At 36.4% G+C, this 27702-nt stretch overlaps 1 protein-coding gene across 2 annotated transcripts in view; it reads right to left on the minus strand.

Moving 5' to 3' along the window:
* IBTK (inhibitor of Bruton tyrosine kinase) overlaps window positions 1–15777 on the minus strand; it is a 70468-nt gene extending 54691 nt beyond the window's left edge. For both annotated transcript variants that reach the window (XM_045543940.1, XM_045543939.1), the window contains exons 1-5: window positions 15595–15777; window positions 9141–9831; window positions 6297–6393; window positions 5067–5191; window positions 989–1099 (exon numbers count right to left, since the gene is read on the minus strand). In XM_045543940.1, the coding sequence (XP_045399896.1) occupies window positions 989–1099; window positions 5067–5191; window positions 6297–6393; window positions 9141–9461 (654 nt within the window). In that variant the 5' untranslated portion in view covers window positions 9462–9831; window positions 15595–15777. The remainder of the gene's footprint in view (window positions 1–988; window positions 1100–5066; window positions 5192–6296; window positions 6394–9140; window positions 9832–15594) is intronic.
* Between the last annotated feature and the right edge of the window lie 11925 nt (window positions 15778–27702).

The following is a 27702-nucleotide window of genomic DNA, read 5'->3' on the forward strand; positions in this document are numbered from 1 at the left end:
CCCCTTATTATACACCAAGTGCAAATTTGTCTGCTATGAATAAAGGGAGCTCTTCAAAGTATTCATTGGTATCTTGAGGGGGAAAAAAATAATCAACGCTTTCCTTCAGTGAGTAACCAAACATACAATATTACATTCTTCTGAAGTCATCTGTCCTGGGTTCAAATCTTTCTTCTGCTACTTGCTAGCTATTTGATATCAATTAAATTTCTTAACTTCTCTGTACCTCATTTTCCTCATCAGAAAATAAAGCAAGCAATCTATATGATTGCTATTACTAGTATTATCATCAAGCATAAAATGAAGATAATAATGCCTTTACCTCACAGGGGTGTTGTGAGGCTTAAGTTAAAGTAATGATTATGTATGAAAAGCATAAACAATGCCTGGAATACAATAAACCCTCAAAACTAGAAGCTATTATTATAGTTTTCCCTCCTTTTTAAAGTAACCTTCAATAGATGATATATATATCAGATGTCCCCTCAAAAAAAAAAAAAATCAGAAAAATAACCTAGTGAGCCAATTTCTGATAGCTAATAAACTAGGTTTCTTCCAATTAGCACTAAGTTTCATTAGCATAAAAATCAATTTTGTGACTATACAATCAAAATATTGGCTCAATTTTTAGACCACAGATACTTTAACGAGAAGTTAAAAACAAATAAAAACCTGACTGTTTCAAGAAGAGTTTTACAGTCTGCCTCTTTAAATTTCAACTCTAGAAATATTGTAAAGCTTATTTATATACTCTTCTGATTCAATATTTGCTGTAAGCAAAATATTACTTTTCTTTAAAACTTTACACTGTATCTAAATCCTTAATTTGTACACAATATACCAGGAAAGTAATAGTTTTTTTAAATCTATTCTCAATAGGTGTATTATTTTCTCCTTACAGTTGGGAAAAAAAATTTATTTAACTGAAGCTTCCTGTTTATCAAAGTTTTACTTAAGTTACCAAACAGTATAATGATATTTCAATTACCAAGCATGTCTGTTCATCTCCATGACCTAATCGACCTCCAGGACCATGACCACAGGTATAAACCTGCCCTTTCTGAGACAGAAACACTGAGTGAAATTTACAAAGCACCACCTAAGGGAAAACAAGGAAATATTATTAAACTTCTCTAAATAACCTTTATTTTATAAAAAAGAAATAATGTTAATTGTTTAAACTGGATAATGCGTAAGGGGGATTCATTAGATTATTCTCTCTATACATATTTTCTGTAATAAAAATAAAAAGTACCTATGTTTTATTTTAAAATTATATCCAAAACCATTAACATATGGAAAAAGAATAAAAAAGGAATTCAGCATGTATTACCTACAGAAGGGATTAAACAAAGAAAAATGTAAATTTTAAGTCTTTAATTATAAATAGTAGCAGCCAGTTGTTTTCCCATTTCATGAAATACCAAACAGCAAGAATTGAACACAGTGCAATATGAAGCATAAAGATTACCAAACAGTGATGTATATTATTAATAAAAATAGTAGAAACACCTTAAGAGTATTTTTAAAAAACAACAATGCCATTTACACATGGGGTTGAGGGGCAGTATGTTCTTGTTTTATCTAACTTATCTGTAATACCATTATATGGCCTTAAATCATTTTATATTTATTTTCAAGTTCTCTCTTTCCTACTTCCTTTCTCCTTATCTGCCTCATTGCCAACATCTTCCCTGCCTCCTAACACACAAACTTATGTATTCATATACTCTAGAAGACAAAGATACTGAAGCAATAGAAGTGCATTAGCAGAAGGCAGTAACAGAAAATCATCAGCACTTTTAGATATATATATACTTATATATCTAACCCTTGGGCCGCATTTTGCTATTTTCTAAGCATTATACTCATTTTACCTTAATACTATTTTTTCTTACTTTTAAAAATTATTTGCATTTATATTTCTTATGTCTTCTATAAATATTTCTAACTTAGGATTATAAAAAGATGAGTAAGAAATACAGAATTCCTAGAATAATTTGCCAGAAAGTCAAGGTCCTTCAGAAAATACGAAAATCATAACCTGAACAACAAACTCTAAATATTTACACACATCCTTACACAACTCAGAGTTCTGTAAACACAATGAAACTATCAAAAAAAGTAACGCAGAGATCATTATCTCATTTAGCTGTACCACAAATACCTGAAAAGAAGTCTAAAATTAAAACTCAAATTTATTTTTTAAACTTATAGTTTGTCAGGAAAAAAGTCACTTTATAAAGTCAGAAACAATATATTTTGTTCAATTTTTCATTCAGTATTAGAATGCTATTCTATAATTTCTGATTTCTACTACTAAACCACCAGTGATACCAGACAGTTCAAGTCCTCCAACTTTAAAACCTCTAAATTTTTAAATGAGACAACTGAGCACAGTTTTTTACCTTAATTTTCTGAAATATATAATGTTAATATTCATAATCTCTGTCTTATGGTAGTTAATTCATTTGGTACCATACCACAGAATCAGCTGTTTTTCGGTGACTAATCGGGCATCTTCCCTGTGCTCCGACTCTAATCAATCATTACTGGCTGCTAATGGGTAGATAACCATTTTAAGAAGAATTCTGAGGAATTGCTCAAGCTTAGTGTAAAAAGAAATTTTTACCAGCAATAGTCCAAAGGCTTTGGACTAATGGGAGCAACACAACATTTGCTGCCCTGCTCTAATTGCTCACTATCTTGGTCACCTCCCTCACATTCACTAAAGATTCAGACACCAGTCTTTTAATTCCTGCTCACCCTGAGTCCTTTCGTCATCTTAAGTTCCTTCCAGGTCTATGTACATGGCCCACCAGAATCCTAGCTTTCATGACACCATTCTACTGCCTACTTCTCTAGTCACTTTTCATTCCTATATGGGCTTCTGTTCCTGACCTCCCAAAATTTAATATTCTCTAGAGTTTAATAGTTCCATTTCAGTTTTTCTTAAATTGCTCACTATGATCCATTAGGTTGTGACTTTCAGTTTAAAAAACAGTGTTCTCTGGAGCCCTAAATATGGTGGCCATATAATTTATAATCCAAATATTTTTGAGAATGAAAAGAGATATTAACAGTTACACCAGGAAAATAATCACAAACCAGAACTGTCCTAGGCAAACCAGGCATATGTAGTCAAAATAGACCTAAAAATTGAGAGTTCAATCTCAGAACTGAGCTAAGTGTTTGTTATGAATATCATATCTGAAAATTAGGTGAAAGTTGAGAAGAGCCAGTACTGTACGAATAAAACACTCTAACCTCATATTCTGGGTCAAAAGTAGCTTTATCAACTTCAAAATGCGGAAAGAATACAACGAGGAAGTTGCGCGAAACATAAGCTGAAATGGTAATTTAGGAAGATTGAAAAAGGCCTTACATTCCAAACCAATAGAGTCTGGATTTTATCCAAAGGTGAATTAGTAGGAAAAGACATAATTAGCTTGGCTTTTTTAAGACAATAATTCTAGAGAAGAATATTAATAGGGGTTGAAAATGGAGCTAAGGAGCCAAGTTAGGACATCCTGTTGTCACTGTCCAAGAAGGAACTAGAAAAAGACATGACAGTTCATGAGACAGAGATGAACTCAACAGACATACTGTGAGGTAAAATCTTCAGGATTTAGAAACTGAGATTTACAGCATTAAAAATTAAGTAAGAGGGGCAAAAATAATACTTCATACATGTTAAATTTAAATACTTTGAAAGAATGTCCAAAGCACAATTGAAATGGAACTCAAGAGAAAGGCTGAGGCTAGAGATATAAATTATACATATACACACACAGTGTTATAAAGAAAGAGAGTGTCATCAGTAGCAGAATCTATGGAAGTAGAAGATATCATCCAGTATAAGGATATAAAACCAAAGACCAAACCTTTACAATTATATCAAGTAAAATTCTACAATTTCTTACATTTAAGAACTCAAATTCATGAATGAGCATCACACATGCCTAGAATACCTGACAGCAAATTGCTGAACCCCACCTCCCCCAAAAATTGCCTGTCTTTGTAGGTGATGAAATTCTAGTTCTATCTACTGCCCAAGAACTTTGACTTAAATTTTTAATTATTTATTGCTCGTCCATGTGAAAACATTTAGAATGGCTGGCAGTCTACTCTACCTCGAGTTAAACATCCTACAGCCTGACCAGATTGCTGGGTAGCCAACTTCACATCTGACTGAACACATTCTCTTCATGATAAATAGCTTGGAAAATAAAAACTTGATTGTGTTACCAAAAAAATGCAGAAAGTGTGTTGTTTTCTAAATTAAAATTATTTTGTTTTACTACCACCAAAACAAAACAAAAAGTACCTCAGGTTCAGATTCACTTATCAAAAATAACAATGAAGGCTGGGCACAGTGGCTCACGCCTGTAATCCTAGCACTCTGGGAGGCCGAGGCGGGTGGATCGCTCGAGGTCAGGAGTTCGAGACCAGCCTGAGCGAGACCCCGTCTCTACTAAAAATAGAAACAAAAATTATCTGGACAACTAAAAATATATATAGAAAAAATTAGCCGGGCATGGTGGCACATGCCTGTAGTCCCAGCTACTCGGGAGGCTGAGGCAGTAGGATCACTTAAGCCCAGGAGTCTGAGGTTGCTGTGAGCTGAGCTGACACCACCGCACTCACTCTAGCAACAAAGTGAGACTTTCTCTAAAAAAAAAAAAAAAAACCAATGAGCTACAAAAACAAATTCACTTAAGAAACAACTTAAAGAATTCTAATTTTTGTTAAATAGAAACAAAAGCTAAAAAATTAATAGCAGCTCTACCTTCTTAAAATTAAATTAATATTTGTGTAGTATTTTATAATCTCTAACACTGCTTGCACAAACATCTCACATTTTTAGGGTATTTTATGCAGTCTAAATATGACTAAGGCTAACAGAATCTAAAATAGAATTACTAAAGTTCTGTTGATTGATTAGCTAATTAAATATGCTATTTGTACCTTAAACAAAGTTAACATAATCCAAATGAATAGCTGAACTATCAAATACAAAAGTGCTTTTTAATCTCTAAAAGTATGCAGATTATACTTCCAAATACCTGCTTTATATAAACTCCACTCCTGGAGAACAGATCCACCAACTCTGGATGATGTTTGCTATTCTGGCTTCCATGACCCAAGGTAAAGTTTGTATTATCACCCCAAGTGTAGACATCTGTAGGATCTACAACGAAAATTTGTCTTTATACTCTTTTATATCTTAAAACAATTACCAGTTTAATTCAACTACAGATATATTCTACTAATCAAGTTTACCTAAAAAATGACTCTTTACAGAAACTAACTTAACCACCATATTTAGAAGCTAATACTCTTTTAAAATCATGAATCCATTAATATGATATTAGATAATTCAAGAAATAGAAATCAGTAAATCCAAATCATAGTACAGGTATGTCTCAATGTAAGCAATCAAACATTTGTTCCTTGTTTCTTTAGCAGCTAAAGTTTAACTGCCAAATAAGAAAAAACCCCACCTGCCGTATCTACTTAGTTTCCATGAAAATAATATACATAGTTATTTTAAATGTAAGATGTTATCAATCCACACATATAAAAAGCTTCTAAATAAAGCAAACGTGATGCTGTTTCTACAGAAACATTAATTTTCAATAGTTTGTTAAGGTAATATCTCATTAAATTGGGATACAACTTAGTCACAACTAAGTTCATGATATAAATCTTCATTTTTATTTTGTAAGACTGATAAAGTCCTAGAATGAAATCACAATTGTTACCCTGTAATGCAGTGCCCAAGGTAGAAACAAAAATGAAATGTGCCCTAACTTAGCTTGCTCACTAGTTAAATGCAAACTATACAGTGCCCCATTTAAATCTCTTCTCCTTTTCTGCCAATTCACACTTCCAAAGCTCAAAGGACAAATTGAAGGAATAAGTGAAATTAGAAAGCATGGATAAAAGAATAATCATTTCCATTCCTTTTTCCTTCTATTCAAATGCTGATGTTACTTTCTGGATGGACATCAATTACTTTTAGTAGTTACAATTCTAACTGCCTTCCCATTTTAGCTTTCATTTTTACTCTTACAGACATAAATATGGATTGAAAATTAAAAACACAAAATAAAACAAAGTGTCCTGAATATAAAACTAAAAATATCACCCAACAAATACCAAAGTAAAAGTTCTTTGCAGATATCCACATATGAATAAATCTTAATTTTATTAAGCTATTTTAATAAGAATAAAATTTCATTAAAATTTTCTAAGCTGTATCTTAATGGAATACATTTGTGAAATTTTCTTACCAGTATTCTTGAATACTACATGAGTTGGTCTATCCTTCATTATAAGATCCAAAGCTGACAAACCTTCTCTATCTTGAATATACAGGCTAACACCGTGCTAAAAAAAGAAAAAAAATGCATCATCAATTTACCCATAATCACTAAAAGTCAGATGATCAAGCCCATAAATACACTGAAAAAAAATAAACATTTAATAACAAGCATTTCTCATACCCTCCACACTTTTCTCTCACACACAGAAGAGAACAACTAAGAGAAATCAAATATCCAATTCTTGATGGAATGAGGCAGGACCAGATAATGTGAAAAAATAAGTAGTATTTTAAATGAAAATTAACTAGATGTGAAAGTTTTCCACAGTAAGGCAGATCTGATTGCCTACAAGGCCCTAACTACATCTGTACCTGTAAACACATAACTTTTTGCATTTAAAGAGCCATACTCCGTATGTATCTTTACAGATAATATCTATAAAGATTTCAAGGCAATGGTAGTATAATATTTATATTAGGATTTACTCTTTATTATGTGATCATCTGTGTCCATCTCTTTGAATTCTATTATTGATATTAAACAATTACATTTTTTTATTTCCATTTGTGTGATATATATTTTATCTTTCTACTTAAATTTTTGTCTGTAATCTCTTATAAATCACATATAGATTGATTCTAAAAGAATTCTGAATATATGTGTATATGAGTGTTTTAAGTAGGAATTTAAAGTACTTTGTAATTTTTAATATCCACAATTCAAATTCAAACATGCCTTAGCACATCCCATCCCTATCCACATACTTTTCTGTCTTCTTCCTGTCTTTAAACATAACTGGGGGAGGGTGTGGGAGGGAGGGGAAGCAATGTTCAATTCAGATTATTGTTACGTCATTATAGTTGCTTAAACATAAAATTTGTTTCTTTTCAAGAATAACTTTTAATGTTTGCTGACTGTTTAATAAGACTTTCAACATTTATTTAGACTTATCTATTTTAACTGGTACAAGTCATCACTGCCTATCTACACATACAGTTTACTTGGGTAGCTATAGGCTGAAATGAACCATGAAGTTTTTAAATTCTAGCAGTTACATGCTAGAATACTCTGTCTGGGTTACTTAAGAGGAATCTCCTCTTGCCTCATGGGATTCCTAATAAACTAAAACCAATTCTAACCTCATTTTAAGATGGTTATAACAGCTCATGTCACAGGAGCCATCAAAACATAGTCAAGTTAGTGAGCTAACAAGTAAAACAAAAATCAGAAGTGATCATCTGGTCAGGCGTGGTGGGAGGCCACCTGTAATCCTCACAATCTGGGAGCCCAAGGTGGGAGGATTGCTTAAGCTCAGGAGTTCGAGACCAGCCTGAGCAAGAGCAAGACCCCATCTCTACTAAAAACAGAAAAAAATTAGCCAGATGTGGTGGCATGTGTCTGTAGTCCCAGCTACTTGGGAGGCTGAGGCAGGATTGCTTGAGCCCAGAAGTTTGAGGTTGCGGTGAGCTATAATGATGCCACTGATCACTACCCAGGCAAGGGGAGCTAGAGGGGGACAGAGCAAGACTCTGTCTCAAAAAAAAAAAAAAAGAAAAGTGATCTCCTAATATCTTAATAAATGTAAAATTGTACACTGCCTACTATTTTTTTAAAAGTTAGATATAATAATATCCATGTGAGAAGCCCTGAGCTTGGCCTTCATAAGAGTAAAAAGGATAGATTCTGGGGCAGAGTGATCCAAGATATGAATTTGACAAATGAAAACCTAGAAACTTAGATCCCTGGAGAGTTTATTTTGCCAGTTTTATAATTTGCCCTGAATTTTAAAATACTGACTGGGCCTTATTACAAAAAAGAAAATTGTTAAATTTAAAACTCATAGTCATGAGTTACAAAATTTGCATTCATTACTGAAATGACATTAGGGTATACCTTAAAACACTTCATTATTTGGCTATTCAGTACAACAAATCTAATCTATTGGATGGGAAATCTCATATCGATTAAGCTGACCTTAATCATCAATTTCTGTAGAACTCTAAATACTTTACCCTAGCTAAACAAGAAATGAATATATTATTCATAAATACAGTCCCTAAGTGATGTTCAAAAACTAGTGCCCTTTTAAAGCAGAGAATAATATAGTAACTTAAGAATAAACCATTTTTTAAAAAATACTAAAAGATATCGTTAAAAAATTTTTAACTGAGATGCCATTAGCCTGGGGCAGCTCTAGCACTTTAAGTTTCTACATAAGCAAACAGAAGCCAGCCCAACATAAAGAGTAAGATGACACTAGAGGCTTTATCAATCACAAACCGCCAACTAACCTCTAACTGGGGTCTTTCCACTCTAACCAATCATTTTCTTTGTCTTACCTCTGTGTCAGCCTATAAAAGCTTGCTGCCCAGGGTGCTAAGGCAGAGCTCTCCAAACCTCTTCCAGTTCTTAGTGTTGCCCAATTCATGAAGCATTCTTTGCTCAAATAAATTCTGTTAAATTTATTTTGTCTAAAGTTGTTCTTTCAACAACATATAGGACTGATTAAATGATAAAATGTCTGGGATTTACTTCAAAATAATATATGTACAAATAACACATTATTGGCCAATAGTTCACTGTATATGGTAAGCTTTGATATATGTTTAAAATTTTACATCATAAAAAGGTTAAATAAAAAGAATATATGGGATTTTAATTCCAAAGATGAGTTACAGTAGTAAAAGATGGCAAACAAGTGACAAGAACAAATGCAAATCTTTTCTGGAAAGTATGTGGGGTGTATGAAGAAGATTAAGAAAAACATATGCCTGACTAAATAACAGGTGTAAATAAACAAGTGACACTTACCTTTAATAGAGACCAAACACAATCAATATGTCCATAAAAAATGCTTCGGTGCAATGCTGTCCATCCTGACTCCTTGTCTTTCACCAACAAATCCACTCCTTTTTCAATAAGCCAATCTAACACTCTTTTCTTTCCACAGGAGGAAACAAGGTGTAGGGCATTCCTGCCAAAGACATCCTTGACAGTTGTAGCATTGTAACAATGACTGGAGAGAAAGGCCTTAATCTGGTTTTCACTCCCCTTCGTTACCACAGAAAGGACATCCAAAGCATGCTTCAGAGATTGACATTTTGATGTGCAGTCAGGGATGAGAGAATTCATCCTAATTTTCTTTATACTGCTTACTTCTTCAGAATAGTCAGTCAAGATTAATTTTTAAAAATGAAAAAGCCAGGACACAAAGGTGCTATTTAGGAAGAATTACAGAGAATAAATGACGTTTTTAGGATTATAATTTAAATCCTTATGACAATAGTACAAAACTAATATCTTTATACAATTTTTTGGCACTTAAATCAAAAAAATTATAAATAGTTCTATAAAGTTCATATCAAATACAAGCTCTTCATTTTAAAAAAAGTTCCACAGTTTTTAAATTATTCCTGGAGTCAAGCACCAAGGGGGAGTGAGGAGGGGAACTCCCCCTCCACACTGTCCGATCCTTTCAAATATCCATAATTGCAAGGGTGACCTATAAGAGAAGGAGAAAGGAAGAGAAAGTGAAAATACAAAAGTACTCTCCTCAAGTACTTTACAATACAATAACCTCCATATTTAAGTGCCTTTAATTCCTATTTTAAAAAAACAAGTCTATCATTTTTTCATGTTTATAGTATCTGTATCAGTCATCCTTACCTCCATTTTTCCACTCTCATGTTGAAACTTAACCTGTTTTTTGTACTGTGGAGTAGACCTTTTTCCTTTTGCCCTTTCATTCCTTCTCTCCTGTATTTTTACACTCTCCTAGCTATGTCTCCACAAGCTATAAACACACTAAAATCTACCATTTTTATAAGAATCCTATCCCAAACCTTTACCCCCTAAAACTATATTATCATCACCGCCACCACCACAACAGCAATAATCAACACTGTCATCAGTTATTCAGCTTTTACTAAGTGCCAGGCACCGTGCTATTATTCTCTCTGCCTGGAAGGTGCTTCACCACAGGAGGAGATAATAATTAAACAACAGGTATTAAAAGATACTGTACTTATTTTATACCTTATACCAAATAGTTTCTAGATTGTTCAAAGGCAAATAAAACAACTGAAACTATAAAAGTACTAGATGAAAACACAGGAGAATCTTTCATAATCACATGGTACAAAAGGCCTTTCTAAAGATGATCTGAAATCCAAAAGTCATAAAAGATTAATAATTTAAATATTTAAAAACCACATAAAAAATTTTAAAGACAAAAAAAAGAGAAAACCTTCCTTAATTTATAGTCTCTACAAAGCTTTCTTAATATATAGTCTTTGGGAGCAGAGAAAAATCATTATAAGGAGACTATTCAGAAGGTCATATATGCGTTTACTATACATGAAAGGGAAAGTTCTCTGCACAAGACATAGATATGAAATATTCCAAATCTGTATTTTCCACTCCCATTTCAAACCACACTAAGAGTCATAAGTCTTAGACCTAATGTTTTCTGTTCTTAACTATTCTGATATCTCCACTGGGAAATGAGAACACTGAACTAGATAATTCCTAATCCCTTCTAGCTCCAGGTCTGTTTCTACTCCATGCATTTTATAATTTGATGTAGTCTTGATAAAAATTATCCCCACTGGGCATTGTGGCTCACACTTATAATCCCAACACTTTGGGAAGCCGAGGTGAGAAGACAACTTGAGGCCAGAAATTCAAAACCAGTCTGGGCAACCCTTGCAAGACTCCGTATCTCTATGAAAAGAAAAAAGACAAAATTAGCCAGGCATGGTAGCACATGCCCATAGTCCTAGCTGCTCAGGAGGGTGAGGCAGGAGGATTGCTTGAGCCCAGGAGTTGGAGGCCACAGTGAGCCATGATCATGCCACTGTACTCCAGCCTGGGCAACAAGGAGAGATCCTCTCTCCCCCCAAAAAAAATTCTCCCTTAAAATGTTGATTTGAAACCCCCCCAAAAAGAAAAACTAAGAAAAAAGTGGAAATTGGCGGCAAAAAGAAAAAGGCATCAATGCCTCAAGTAGTTTAAAATATTAAAAATGGGAAACATGATACAGTAGTCCCCCATTATCTGCAGTTTTGTTTTCTGTGGTTTCAGTTACCCACAGTCAACCACAGTGCAAAAATAATATATTAAATGAAAAATTCCAGAAATAAACAATTCGTAAGTTTTAAACTGTGTGCCATTCTGAATAGTGTGATAAAATCTTGGTCCCATCCTACTCCATCCTGCCAGGGATGTGAATTATTCATATGTCCAGCATATCCACACTGCACACCCACCTGCCCATTAGTCACTTAGTAGCTATCTAGGTGTTAACAAATCAAAAAACATATATAGGGTTCAGTATATCAGAATTTTCAGGCATCCACTGGGTGTCTTGGAACTTCTCATGGGAGGATGGGAGGGGGTACTGTATTTGGCAGAATGGTCACATGTAGTTAATTTCATTCTTCAGAGGCTCTAAAATCCTACCATCTTCGTGTTTTCAGTCTATGCATAATACACTGAAAGGAACTATTTTTTAGTGAACCACTACAACCTTACATGAAAGAATTAAAGTAGAAGAGAATTTCTTCATTTATTAGTATGTATAATTTAAACACTGAAAGGGGGGGAAAGAATATTAAATATAAAAGTCATACTATCATATATAGAAACACATACAGAATACACATAAATATGGAAGTGATTAAGAGGTAGGGTTTCTTAGAGTTTTACATATTTGGATTTAAATATAGCAATGCCGGCTGTTACCAGTTATGTAATTCTAAAAAATTACATAATTTCTCTAAGTTCTCATTTCTTCATTTTAAAACAGAGATAATGTCACCAACTTTACAGGGTTACTGTAAGGATAAATGAAACAGCCTGGCATGGTGCCTGGCACTAAATATGCATTCAACAAATAGTAGTTTTCATTGCTATCATTTCTTTATTAACAAAAATGTACTAAATTTTAATCCCCAAATTCATGTTTGAGCATCAATATCACTGCTAATTGCATACTTCTCCAAGAAAACCATCCTTCACTGAAGTTACTAGTGATCTCCAAATTATCAAATACTTTCAGATATTCTCAATTCTTATCTTGTCTTCTCTACTTTTCTGTCTTTAACACCACATTCTCTCGAGGAGTCTAGAAAGGGATCCTGAAAGGGCAAGAAGTCACTCAGGGAAGCATTTAAGCATGGGATCTCTGTCTTACCAATTCTTCCTAGGGCACCATCCCTTCCCCTGACCTTCAAATGCTGCGCTTCTCAATGTTCCACCCTCAGTCCTCTTTTTCTCCCTGGATTCATATTCCTCCCTTCATATTCTCCCTGGATTCTTACCTAGTTTTACAACTATTGATTAAACAAAATTTATTATCTATTACACAATCTCTATCGTCAAAGGGTCATAGTTTGGTAAAAGAGACTGATTTTACGTTAATAAGTGACAAAAACATGTGATTATAAACCTATGTTCAAGATAAAACAAATGACATATAGGAATGGGGAGTAAAGAGAGGTATAGGGAAGATTTCCTAAAGGAGATGTATAAACTAAGATTTAAAAGATGAGTACTGTACGTACTTGCCTGATAAATTCAGGGTAGGAGTCATTCAATGCAGAGAGCATAGTAAAATATAAAAGCACGAGAATCATTGTGGTCCATTCTGAGAATTCTAAATAATTCACAAGACAGTAAGGAGGTCTAAAATATACACAACCAGATTTTGGACAGCCCTATGTGCCTTTCCTTAGAGATAACAAAAGTGGGCAACTGAGAGACATATTCAGGATCTTGAACTAATAAGACGTGGCAATAACTCCCAGGTTTCTGGTTTGGACTGATAGTGCAGCTAGGAAGAAGAGAAAGGGCTAAATACTTTGGAAAACAGAAAAGCGAAACAAACCTAAGCAAAGAAACAAAAATTATAGTGAAAATTTTTATTTTATACATGATAAATATGACATGTTGATGGGAAATTGAGTTGGAAGAATGTAGGTAGCTACAGGCAATTGTTCAACCCTGAAGACTGGCCCACCACAAAGGTTTTAGCCAAAGTTTAGCTATAAACAACGACTCACAATCCTTCTTCTTATCCTTGGTTAAGAGCTCAGTTATTTCCCAAAAACACAAATCTAACAATGGTATTTTCTAACACATCCAAGACCAAAATGAACCAATATCCATGTCTCACAGGTTAGAAATAGCCTTTCAACTTCAGGAAGAGGATTACAGGTAGGCCTACAGATTCATGCAGCATATAAAGTTCAGACTTTGAATTCAGAACACCTGAACTAGTAATCCAGGTACACCACTAACTGGCTAAGTTACCCTGGGCCTATCACTTAATTTCTCTGTGTTTCAATTCTGTCATTTGTAAAAAGGGTATAACAACTATGTACTTCCTAACTTTTTCTGAATATTAAAGAAGACAATTCATTCACATGGTAAGTACCCAAGAAAAATTTAGAAAAAAGAGGAGAAAGAGACATATTGGTAAAAAAGTAAAAAAAAAAAAAAAAAAAAAAAAAACTGTATTAAATAGAGTCCTTTCTGCTTGGAATGCTTTTCACCCAAATCTTTAGTCATAAGAATTGAGTTCCTACACTACTATCTAAAAAAGCCCTGAGCAAATCACTTAAGCTCCCTAATCCTCAATTTTTTCATCTGCAAATATAACAATAATCTGCCACATAGGTGTATACCTTGCCTATACATAAAGATTATAGGCTCCTAAGGGAGGTGACAGCAGAGAATGCCACACTTCTTCATATTTCTCATAAAATATAATATGTACTTAAGTAGGTTTAGTCCTCTCTGAACCCAAAATATCCTCCCTATAAAATCGTTTCTATGTTAAATTAAAGTAACTGTTATAAACTATAAATTATAGTGACTTATAAAGAATCTTAAAAATTTTGTCCTAAAAATAGTTTACAACAATTTTAAAACACAAGCACTTACTACTTTAGAAAATTGATAATTTAGCTTTATATTTTATTCTGTTTTCTCAGATATTTTATGGATACAAGATATAGAAACTGCAGTTCAATACTTTATCAGTGGAATACCCAGTTTTAAAATAGAGAAATTGTCCAAATTGTATGGGGCAAGGATATCTTTAGATGTGGAAAAGAATTACTGCCCTATTTATGATAGTAAGCTAATTCTGTATTATTTGTAATAATTAACCAAGTAATACAGAGTTCCTTTCTTTAATAGGTACATTCATTTATGGTCTATTGAATTTTACAGTCCAGAGCATTATGAGAGTTAAAAATATAGTAAGTTCTTTACTTGGAATTTACATAAGAAAAGTCCTTAACATAAATTATTTTTTAAAAAATGGAACACAGTCATTTAAAAAAATTTCTTGAAGTAAACTGTGGTGTGACTAAAGTTTCTGCAAATATCTGTAACAAAATTTTTTCTAGAAAACAGTTCCTTCCATCCTCACCTTCAGTTTCTAAAACAAATAAAAATCAAAGAATTCAAAATAGAAAAAGGAGGAAAATGATAAAGAAGAGGCTATGTAAGTCTTTGAAGTTGCAACACATTACGGGTATTGAAACACTACCACTCAAAAAAGTCACATCCTTTCAGTATTTCTGATAAATTCTTCAAGGCAGAATTGGAAAAAGGTGCTACATCAATCGCTGGCTAACACACACTGAAGTTTTACGAACTACAGTGGAAAACAGGAGTCAAGGATGGCCTGGGTTATCTCTCTCCCTCTCTCTCCCCACCGTCTCACACGTCCCCCCAAAAAGAACCAGTTCTCTTTTTACAAAGTGGTCAATTTCCACTTAACTTCCGAGTTTACAACCTGCTTCCCGACAGTCAGTATCCCCAGGGTGGACTCAAACTTGTGACTCCACGAAGGGGATGAGAGCCATCAGCGCCTGTACGAATGGCTTCAAATCCAAGACTCGAAGGGAAGTGACACCAGACAACCATCAGAAGCAGGAATGCAATATGGTTGGAGGGCGTGTCTTGCGGGACTGCAACGTAGCAAGTCGCCTGAACACGCCATTCATTAGCGGAGGGGGGCGGTAGGGAGGCGGCCGCAGGGACCCGGGCCACTTGGCTCGCCCCGCGCCTCCTCACGCGAAGCCTGGCAGCCTGCGCGCAGCAGGGTCCCCTCCCCATGGTCCACCAGAGCCACCGGCCTCGCAGTCACCGGCACCCTCCGGAAGGCGAACACTCTCTCGCCGCCCCCAGGCTAAAGGGACGCGTCCGTCTCTACCCGCTCCGCACGGTCGGGCAACGCCGGGCCCTCCCTCACCAGTCGCTAGATGAAACTGCGCCGGCGGTCTCCGCGAGGCCGATACACAGTCGCGCGAGGACTCATCCTCAGTGAAGACAACCGGAGAAAACGCAAGGCGCCAGCGGGCGGCTGGTCCCCAGGCCCGGTCAGCTCAGGAGGCGGCTGCAGCTACAGCCACGACTACCGGCATCGGGATGGGGGCAGGGAGAAAGACCCAGAGCGGGCGGTACGCAGGAATAAGGCGGGTGTTGATTGGCTGGAGCTCGTGTATGCTTTACGACGATTGGCTGGTACCAGCCCAGAAGGCCTCGCGTGGCAGCACCTCGGCTGTGGCCTTGCCCTGGCTCCCCAGAGGAACTTGACCTCGCCGGCCTTCGGGCCGCTGGCTCAGGTCAGGGGGCGGGGAAAGGCTGCAGCCGGGGAGTCTAGGCCAACAGCCGTCTCCCAGGTAGAAATGTCTCTTGGCAGCTGGAGACTCGGAAGGGAGGATAAACCCAGGGTGGGGAAGAGAGAGGGCTGGAGACCTGGCCGGATGCCGGCTTAGACACTCGGCCACCAAGCATCAGAAGCCAAATGCATAGGCATCTTGCACAGAAAAGTTTACTCCCGTAGCCCTGGTAGTGCGGTCACTGGAAGGCCAAAGGCGTCGTCTGGAGACCCAGCCTCGCCCCTCTCTGGCTCGCTATACCCCCGGATTAGCCGGGAGTCACTCCCTTGGTGGGAAGGCGTCACTGCCTTTGTAGATCGCCACCGTGGGACCAGCTGCGAGCCTGGTCACGCCACTCAGTGCCTGACACCGACCAAGCCTTTTCTACTTTAACTCTGAATCTAAAGGCCATTTAAAAAGTGGTCGAATGAAAAATATTAGGGAGGAAAGTAGCCAATAATCAATAATAGGCATACCGAATAGGTAACACACTGCTGCTGAATGCCTAATACAGTAGGCACTCAGTAAATATTTGTTCAAGGGGGGGGTAGTGTGACTGGGAACAAACAGCACTAGGAGTCAGGGGTTGGCCTTACAGCTCTGCCACGTTGTGAATTTTGCAAGCCAGTTTGTCTCTCTTATCTATAAAATGAAAGAGTAGCATTACATGTCTTCTTAGGGCCGATACAACTTACTCTCTTTGTAGCATTCTTTTAGAGAGGGTAGGTTACTAGCCCAAAGCCACAAAGCTGGTTAGTGAAGGAGCAGGAGGCTAACTAGTACCCAGCCCCACTGCTGCCCTTCCCAATACAACGTTCTGTTTCTTTGCTCTTTATTCTAAGTGCCCTACTTCCTACAAAACAAAAACCAGTGTGTAAGGTAAGAATTGAGTGATTTTGAAAATAAACTACATGTGATGACTTTCATATTCATGAACAAAGAAACCAATAATGGCAAATAAAGCTAATAATGTAAATAAATGCGTTGACCTGAGTTCAAATCTTTTATCTGCCTCTTACTTGTATCTGGAAAAGTTAATCGGCTTTTCCGAAGCCTCAATTTCCTCCTTTCCTTAGCAGCTGAATTATTCCAAGCAGTTGTTCATTCGTTTAAAAATTATCAGGTCTCAGGCACTCGTAGTAAGTACTTGGGGATCCAATATTGAACAAAAATACATGTGGAAAAAAAATACATGTAGACCCAGATAATTCCAAACATAAGAATAAATTGCACCTTTTACAATTATTACAAAGAATACTATGATAGATTTAATCTGACTTTTAAAAGAAGTGACACTTGAACTAAGATCTGAAGAATGAGTAGGAGGTAACTAGATGAAGCAGGGAAGAAAGTACATTCCAGGCAAAAGGTTAGAATTGCTCCCTTTTTCCCTGAAATATTAAGTGCCTTCAAGGTGCCTGGTTATTTGCAGGACAGGATATTGAAATAAATAGGAAGTACTACAAATGAAATACAATTAAATGAAAAATACAGATGTGGTTAGGGGAGGAAGAAATCAAAGTTAGCCATTTTGTTTGGTTTTTAAAAAAAATTGTGTTTGAACATGAAAGAGAATGGATTGAAATATATAAATAACACATTATTTCTGTGGTGGGATCATGGGTGATTCTTAATTTCTATCATTTTGAATTTTGTGATTTTCATTGTAATAATTAAATGTTACTGGAGTGATTAAAAAATCAAAGTTTGGAAAAATATTTGACTAGAATTTCTAAAGTAGGCTTAGAGGAAAAAATAAAACTAGGGATGGCTTTAGAAGATTGCAGTGATGGGGGAGGCGAAGTAAAAAAAAGAATAGTAGAAGCATCAGGAATGGAGAACTGCAGAAATGTTTTTAAGCCACACAGAACCTGTAATAATCTGCCTAAATGCCATTTTTCCAATCTAAATTAATAGCACTCTTCTTTCTAATTAAAAATGCTGCCTCATCATTATGTCTATTTTCCTGTCTTCCAGGTTGTACAGGGGTAAGGAATGACAGTGCTGCCCCTACTTCACCTGGTGGCAGAAAATACTAGAACTTGTATAGAAACCCAAACTTGATTAGGTTCAGTAAGAATGGTTATCATAGGAAGGTCAGCAGTGCAACTTATCTAGAAATTACTGGTACCTTATTTTTTGGCCGTATTCTCTTCTACTCCATGCTGTTTTCCACACAAGAACACTGGCCAGCCACAACTTTCTGGCACACACCTCAGCTTTACCATTAGAGAAGATAGCACTGAGCACTCTGTCTTCAGCACAAAAATTCCAGGGACCTGAGGGACTCATATTGGCTTGGACTAGGTGAGGAGTCGAGGATATCATGATTGACAACCTCTGTTAAAGTCATAATTGAAGCAGAGTGAAGAGTGGTTCCCCCAAAGACGGCAGAGTGTGACACCAAAAAAAAAAAAAAAAATAGGCCACAATAGAGTGTTTCTGTACTCTTGGATCTGGGGGGATATGGTCCCCCTGCATTCTTCCTAAAGAACAATTATCCTTCAAATTCTAACTCACAAATCTGAAGCCTTTCCTGATGGCTTTTTCTAATAATTATTCCCTTTATACTGATTCTATAACTTATTCATATTATGTATCACACTGTTTTATATTTAGATTTGTTAGTTTTATAAGAGTTCTGGAGGCAAGCTTCCTGGATATAAAATTTTACTCCTCTTCTTAGCCATGAAACTTCAGGCAAGTTACATAACCCCCTCTCTAGGCCTAGTTTTCTCATCTCTAAAATAGGGTTGATAGTACTTCCTTTTTAAAACTCTCAAGAAGTTTAAATGAGATTATATATGTAAAGCTTTTAGTACAGCTCTTAGCATTTAGTTGACTTAACCTGAACTCTTCTGGATGAATGTATTTCCGAGTTTGAAGGGTGGGATGGGGAGACAAGGAATGAGCCACAAGGTGGCAGTGTTTGAATATAACTTTAGAATTGTACACACTGAAAAGCACAATCTACCAACGAATTTTAGAAATTCAAGTAAAATACTGGGGGAAATTCAAGGCAAATTCAAAGCCTACATGAAATAAGCAAAACTTTGTGAGAAATCAAACCTATAAACTTGGCAGGCTTAGCATACCGTTATAATCAGAACATTGAACTCCCCAAACTCTCCCCTTTACTGTAACTGAAAATCTATCATCTTCCTTTCTCAGTCTACCTTCCTTAGAATTGCCTGTATTCCTTCTCTGCCTAGCTAAATAGTTAAATCTGGCTTTTATCACCATTGGAAAGAAAGAAATGAAACAATGAAAGAAAGAAGAAGAGAGGGAGGAATGAAAAAGAAAGAAGAAAGAAAGAAAGAAAGAAAGAAAGAAAGAAAGAAAGAAAGAAAGAAAGAAAGAAAGAAAGAAAGAAAGAAAGAAAGAAAGAAAGAAAAAGAGTGGGTTTGATATACATTGGAACCTCCTGTTCATGCCAAAAATCCCTAGAACTGATACAAAAAATATATACTTAAAATAATTAAACTCATTATTAGAGCCGGTTCCCCTCGGCCCCGGGAACAGAAAGACAGAGTCACTGAGGCTGCAAAAGGCAAAGGAGTTTATTGGCTGGCTCGAGCCAGGGTCCAAGTCCCAGAGCACCAACGCAGTGGTCTCTTTACGAACTAGGACCCCGCTCAGGGGTAAAAACTAAGCTTTTATGCTTTTCAGTAGGTTACATACGCTGTGCACACCATTCCCCCTCCCCGCTTAGTTCATTTGCTCCTTCAAAGGTGGCTTGATCGAGTTTTCTCCTGATTGGTTGGCTCCAAGGTGCTCCACGTCCCAATACTTTTCCAGCTGTTTTGCAGAGTCATTGGGCGGGAAGAGGAGGACCCATCCCAGGAACTCGTGACTTAGGCCCACCCGTCTTAGGGAAACCAAAACTTAGGCCTGTGTCAGGAGATTCAGCCTGTCATGGAGTCACTCCTGCTCCCCCTTCTGCCCTTCATCATAAGTGCATTGGAAAACAAGAAGCTTAGCCATTGATGGTCCAGAACTTATGAGGATTCCTTGAAAAATGGAGGCTGGATTGCAAGAATGGAGTAACAGTCCCAAACAAGAAGTCAGGACTGCTACAAAGGTAGTTGGCAGCACTGGGAGTGTTCTCCATCTAGTGGTGATAAGAAGGAATCCAGACTGAGCCTCAATTGGAGTATCACACCAAGAGCAGGTGAGCCAATTGAAGCTTCTTCATCCCCCATTCCACAACAGCACCAGGGATATCTGTCTCCATGTAGAATATAGGACTTTGGATTTAATAAATAGGACAGTGCCCATGTGGTTGGTGAAACCTGTAATAATCAGGAAACCCCTATACTCAGAACACTAGCCACTAATTCTTCCTGTTTAGCATCATGGCCGCACCCTTTTCCCACACCCCTGAAGAAAGACAGGTATTCAGGAAATGGTAGTAGGTCTTTTCCCTCTCCCAGGGAAAGTGTGCAATGAAGACAGCCTCCTCTACAAACAATTAAAAAAATAAAAAAGAACCTCAAATACATAGATGAGCACAAAACCAATAATTACCAAGTATTTGAGGAAATCCAACAGCCTGAGAGACATAAACTTACAGATCCAAGAAGGTCAGCAAACCTCAGGAAGAATAAATACAAAGATTATTTTACCTTGAAAAAATCATAGTCAAATTCCTGAAAACCAAAGATAAAGAGAAACCTGAAAGCATAGAGAGAAAAATAGCATAGTATGTAAAAGGAATAATGATTTAAATCACCACAGATTTCACATCATAAACTTTGAAAACAAGATGACAGGTCAATATCTTTAAAGAGCTAAAGAGAAAAACTGTCAACCCAGAAGATATCTCCAGAGAAACAAAAACTAAGAGAGTCAGTCACCATCAAAACTGCCTCATAAGAAATGCTAAAGAAAGTTCTTTAGCCTGAAGGGAATGCTTCCAGATAGAAACTCAAAATTTCAAGAAGAAAGGAATGACATGAAAAATGAAAATATTCGAGGAAATACAGTTGCTCTGATCTTTATTGTTCACAGATTCCATGTATGTGAATTCACATAACCACTAAAATTTATTTATAACCCCCAAATTAACACTCAGAATGCTTTCACAGCCATTCAGGGACATATGCAGAACACAAGGAACTTTGACTCACCCAGTGCACACATTCCCAGCAAGAGGTTGAGCAGGGCAGTGCTCTGGCTTCTTGTTTTAGCTCTCATGCTATAAACAATTGTCTTTTCATGGTCTGTTTAGTGCCATGCATGGTTTTTGCATTTTTGTGCTTTGTGTTGGTGATTTCACTGTTTAAAGTGGCCTTCAAGCATAGTGGTGAAGGGCTGTCTAATGTTCCCAAACATAGAAAATGATAATTTTTTTAAGAAAAGGACCAAAGTATATGTTGTCTAAAAGAGACTCACTTTAAATATAAAGAAGCAGATAAATTGAAGGTCAAGGATGGAAAAATATATACTATAAGCATAATAAAGCTGGAGTAGCTATTATGATAGCAGAAAAATGGACTTTGAGACAAGTATCACCAGAGATAAAGCAATATTTGATAATAATAAAAGGGTTAGTTTTTCAGGAAGAAATAATGTGTATATACCTAATCATAAATATTTATGTTCCTGGTAACAGAATTTCAAAACACATGAAGTAAAAATCAACTGAACTATCTTTTGTATGCTAATGATATGAAAGAAATCAACTGAACTAAAAGGAGAAATAGACAATTCCATGATCATGGTAGGGTATTTTAACACTTCTCTCTCAGCAATAAATAGAGGAACTAAACAAAAAATTCCGGAAGCCCATAGTGATTTGAACAATACTATCAACCACCTTGACCTCTGTGATGGTTAACTTCACCAGGCCACAGAGTGCCCAGAAATTTGGTCAAGCATTACTCTGGGTGTGTCTGTGAAGGTGTTAGTGGGTGTAATTAATATTTGCATTGGTGGACCAAGTAAAACAGACTGCTTTCCCTAATGTGGATGGGCCCCATCCAGTCAGAGGCCTGACTAGAACAACAAGGCTGAGTAACAGGAAACTCCTCCTGTTTGATTGCCTTATTCCTGGGACATCAGATTTTTTTCCTGCCTTCATGCTCAAACGTAAACATGGGCTCCTCCTGGGTCTTGAGCCTACTGGCTTTCGTACTGGTACTATACCATCAGTTCTCCTGCTTCTCGGGCCTTCAGACCAGCACTGGAACTACACATTGGCTCTCCTGGGTCTCCAGCTTAGTGACTGCAGATCTTGGACCTATCAGCCTCCATAATCACATGAACTGATACCTTATAATAAACCTCTCTATATATATACATATCTGTTTCTCTGACTAATACAACCTCATTGGTGTTTATAGATCACCACAACCAAAAACTGCAGAACACATATTCTTTTCAAGGGCACCTGATACACTGAGGAAGATAAACCATATTCTGGATCTTAAAATAAGTCTTAATAAATTTTAAAAGATTAGAATTATACAGAGTATGTTGTCTGATCAAAATGGAACTAAAAAAATCAGGAAAAATAAGATGTGGGAAAACTCCAAATATTTGTAAATAAATAAGATATTTAAAATAATCTGTTTGTCAAAGAAGAAATCACGAAGGAAGTTAGATGGTATTTCACACTGAATGAAAATAGAAATACAACATTTCAAAGTTTGTATGATGTAGCTAAAACAGTGCTTATTCAGAAATTTATAGTTATAAATGCTTATGTTAGTAAAGAAGGAAGGCCTAAAATCAATGATCGAAGCTTCCAAATTAAAAAACTAGAAAAGGAAGAACAAAGTAAGTCCAAACTAGATAGAAGCAAGGAAATAAGATAGCAGAAATCAATTAAATAGAATATAGAAAAACAATAGAGAAAATTAGCAAAGCTAAAAGTTGTGCCTTGAAAAGATGAAAAAAAAAGTGTTAAACTTCTTGCTAGAATTAGTTATCAAGAAAGGAAGGAAGGAAGGAAGGAAGGAAGGAAGGAAGGAAGGAAGGAAGGAAGGAAGGAAGGAAGGAAGGAAAGAAAGAAAGAAAGAAAGAAGAAAGAAAGAAAGAAAGAAAGAAAGAAAGAAAGAAAGAAAGGAAGGAAGGAAGGAAGGAAGGAAGGAAGGAAGGAAGGAAGGAAGGAAGGAAGGAAGGAAGGAAGGAAGGAAGGAAGGAAGGAAGGAAGGAAGAAAAGAAAGATTGAGAACGGTGAAGAATTTCAAGAGCCTGAGATTATACCATACTGGCAAAGCAAACAAGTTAATCTGCTACAATTTCATGGAATCTGTCAGACTAAATAGGATTCCTGGGTCAGGGACAAGGACTTTATTATTCATGGCATAACAAGCAGCAAGAGCTTCACATCTGCATCAGTTCCTTTTGGCCCTCAAATCCCATGAGAATGACACAGAGTGGCCCAGGTAGGTGTTATAAATATAGTGAGTTGGCATCTCTGTTAAGGAACTCCAAGCTTAGGGAAGCTTAACCTTTCATAACGGACTGCCAACAAACCTGCCTGACTTTTACCGCTGAGGTAGAAATTATCTTTATTGTACCAGAAAGTAAACAAATCTTCCCTCTGCTCTAGAAGGAGCTATTGTCACTATTTACCAAAGCTATTTGCTATACAAACATCTTGAAAATACAGTCCAGAACAAAGCCTGGCAGTGCCTCTGCTCACAAGATGTGCAGAAACATGAAGAGAACCATAGGTAATTGTTTTCCAACAAGAGCACCAATTACCAATATCAGGAATGAAAGAGTGGTTATCACTACAGATCCTACAGACATTAGAACAAAAATGGGAGAATGTTGTTAAGAACATTAGGTTAAAAAATCAGAATAGTGGTTGCCTTTGAGGAGTTGGGGATAGGGATTGACTGGAATGGGATATGAGGGAACTTTCTGAGGTTGTAGAAATATTCCATGTCTTGGTGGGGGTGTAGGTTACATAGGTATATGCATTTGTCACAACTTTACAAATGTACCCAAATTTGTGCATTTCATTGTAAATTTTTACCTTAAAAATTGTAAATTTTACCTTAAAACAAAAAAATAGTAAACAGTGTAAACTTTAGTAATGATTTTTACACTGATATGTTTAGGGGTAAATGTGTTTAGGCATAAATTGATACCTGCAATTTACTATGAAATGCATCAAGAAATTTAAGATGGATAAAGGGATGAATAGATGAGTAGATGTGTGATAAAGTATAGTCAAAATATTAATGGTATAATCTTGGTGGATATATGGTTTTTCATAATAATATTCTTCCAAGGTTATGGTATGTTTTAAAATATCAAAATAAAAACTTGAAAGAAAAAGAAAAAAAACCCATGTACAGTTATGTATCACTTAACAATGGGGATATGTTCTGGGAAATGTGTCTTTAGGCAATTTTGTTATGTGAGCATCATGAAGTGTACTTACACAAACCTAGTTGTTATGTGGTATAGCCTGTTGTTCCTAGGCTACAAACTGGTATAACATGCCTCTGTACTGAATACTGTGGGCAATTGTAACACTGTGGTAAGTGTTTGTGTAACTAAACATGGAAAAGGTACAGTAAAAATATGATTGTAATCTTATGGGACCATAATTGTATATGTGATCTGTCATTGACCAAAACATTGTTATACAGTGCATGACTGTAAATCAATTACAATGTGTAGCCCTATGATTTGGACACATAAACTGCAAAAAGTATATATGTTATGAGACACTAGGGGAAACTTGAACACTGACTGGTTATTTGTTAATTGTTTTTAGCCTGTGTAGAAGAAGCTATGTTCCTGGGCCCCATAGTTCCTGGCGTTTACCAGTTCAGTGCATGCTACCCAGAATTTAGCTGCCAATCCCTGCATTTCTTGGCCTGAAGATTTTCTCGGTCTTCTTTGCCTATTCATGTGGCTTTCTGCAACTGCTAAGGGTTAATACTTGCCAGAAGCAGCCCTCTGCAAGTCTCACTTACAAACTTCTTTTTTCTGCCTGACTTCCCTCTCTTCCCCCACCTCCCCACTGGTGTTTCCCTCTCTCAGACAGACTATTTGCACTCAAATCTTTGTCAGTTTCAGCTTCTGAAGGAAATCAAGGAATGACATTGAGATAATGACATGTAAATCATGTTAAAAAAAAGACTTCTTAATTGTTGGAGGTACATACTGAAATATTTACAGATAAAATTACATTGTCTGGGATTTGTTTTAAAATACAAATGTTGGTGGGGACAGTGGATGGAGGTATAGATTTTTAAAAAATGACGTAATGATAATTGTTGAAGCTCAGTGATAGACATAGTTGTTTATTATATTCTTCTCTCTACTTCGCATATGTCAGAAATTGTATTGCAAATGACCTGGAGGAACTAAGATCTGTTAGGAGGCTTGGGCAAAAACTATTGCCTGGGCCTTGCCAAACATACTCATCTGAGGAAGATAGTAATTTAAAATGTCTAAAATGACCAAAGAATTTACACAGGAATATTCATAGCTACTTTATTTGTAATAGCCAAAAACTGGAAACAACCAGAATATCCTTCAGTGGGTGAATGCATAAATAAGCTATAGTATATCTGCACCATGAAATGCTACTCAGCAATGAAAAGGAGCTCATTTTCTTACACACAACCTCAAGAGCAATATGTTAGTGAAAAAAATCCAATCTCAAGAAGTTACATTATTCCATTTATATAGCATTCTTGAAATGAAAAAAGTATAGCGATGGAGATGGATTAATGGTTGCCAGTGGTTAGGGAAGGGAAGAGGTAGGTATGACTATAAAGGAGTAGCATGAAGGAGATAATTGTGGTGACAGATCCACCTAGCAGCTTGATTGTAGGTGGTAGTTATACAAATCTACGCAATGGCATAGAACTGTGCACACAGACACATACCCACACACGTATACACACACACACACATACAAAATGAGTGCATATAAACGTGGTGAAATCTAAATGAAGTCAATGGGTTGTGCCAATGTCAATGTCCATCTTTTGAATTTGCACTGTATGTAGGATGTAACCATTGAGGGAAACTGGGTGAAGGATACAAGGAACCTCTCTAAACTATTTTTGCAACTTCTTGGGAATCTATAATTATTTCAAAATAAAAAAGTTTTTGAAAAGTAAAGAAATAGAATTAATTTTTTAAAAAGGGCATCCAGATTCAATTGAGTCCCATATCCAGTGCTGACAGTACAAAAGTGCAAGCTGCCTTTCCTCTATCCAGCAGCAGGAGCAGAACTGTCTTCACTTGAAGCCTAGTAGCCTAATCATTATAGGCCATGAACCCTCTAAACCTGATCATAAAGCCTGCTTGTAGATTTTATAAGTTTCCCAGCATCTTAATAAATTTCTTTTCTGATTAAACTAGACAATGTGTGTTCTGTTTTTTGCAGCTTTGAGTGCAGGCTGATTTTTATTCTGATAGTTTCTATTGCCTGTCTTTGTCTCCTGAGGGATTTGAGAGAGCGCTAAGCAAAGCTAAAATATCTCTCTACACACTGAAGCCACTGATGAAATTGGTATCAGGCTAGAAATTAATAAATGGATATTCAATATGCCTCCAGACTTTCTTTGTCATAAGGCTGATACAGCTGCTTGATTACCTCTACAAGCAGAGAGAACTGGAGTCTATGCTGCCTTATAATTATTGATGGTCCTTATTTTCTCAGGTTTTTTGTTGTTCTGGAATCCCCAGGAAACCAGAACTCTTATATATACTTCTGTGTCCAGAATATGGATTTCTCTTTGATACCTCACTAATGTAATGGTACACAGCACTGTCTTCCCTGAAACCCCCAAATAGTGGCCCATACTTGTTCTTAGATGGAAGGAAGACTGTGCATAGAGATCTGTCCTGATGCTAAGTCAGTTTCAATAAGGGCTCTGAAAGGGGGATGTTGAAGACAGCTTCACAATTACCCTATATTGTAAGAAGATCAGGAGTGGACAAGAGGACAGGCAAAGGACAGAGAAGAAATCAGGAGAAAAGAATGAAAAATATAGTTCAGTGAAAAGGAGTAAGATTTGTAGAAATTATTTTGGCCTAAGTAAAAGAAGAAGGAAGAGAGCCAGGGCAGGATCTTTTAGGACCTCACAGTCAGTATTTCCCCTATTACCTTTACTGTGGCTTTGTATTAAATGTGTATGTGTGTAGGAATCCCTGTTGGTATTGGGACTTTATGCCTAATCCATTCACTTAGAATATGAAGAAATTAATTTACAAAGTTTACAAAAGCAGAACCACATGAACAACTTCAATTGAATGGAATTTTACTTTGGGTCCAATCTAGAAATGGCCAGTTTTATTATACATCTTTCCCTTGATCCTAGTTTTATATTTGTGATTACAATGTATGATAGCTAAATAGGCACTTTGTAAAATATTACATAATTGCCCAATGGGGCTGCCCCACAATGGAGATGGCAGAGGGAATTGTTGGAGGTATGTACACATGCTATAACATGCACAACAGTTTTTCCTTCATAGTTTGGTCGTTGTTCCTTCTCTATCTTCAAAAATTGCTACCATTGAATATTAATGTTTTTGAGACAATGTCTCACTCTGTTGCCCAAAGTGGAGTGCAGTGGCAGGATCACAGCTCACTGCAATTTCCAACTCCTGAGCTCAGGCAATCTCCCTGCCTCAGCCTCTCAAGTAGCTGGCACTACAGGCACACATCATCACACCTGGCTAATTTTTAAATTTTTTTGTAGAGATGAGGT

The sequence above is a fragment of the Lemur catta genome, chromosome 2 (genome assembly GCF_020740605.2).
Source record: "Lemur catta isolate mLemCat1 chromosome 2, mLemCat1.pri, whole genome shotgun sequence".
Taxonomy (NCBI): domain Eukaryota; kingdom Metazoa; phylum Chordata; class Mammalia; order Primates; family Lemuridae; genus Lemur; species Lemur catta.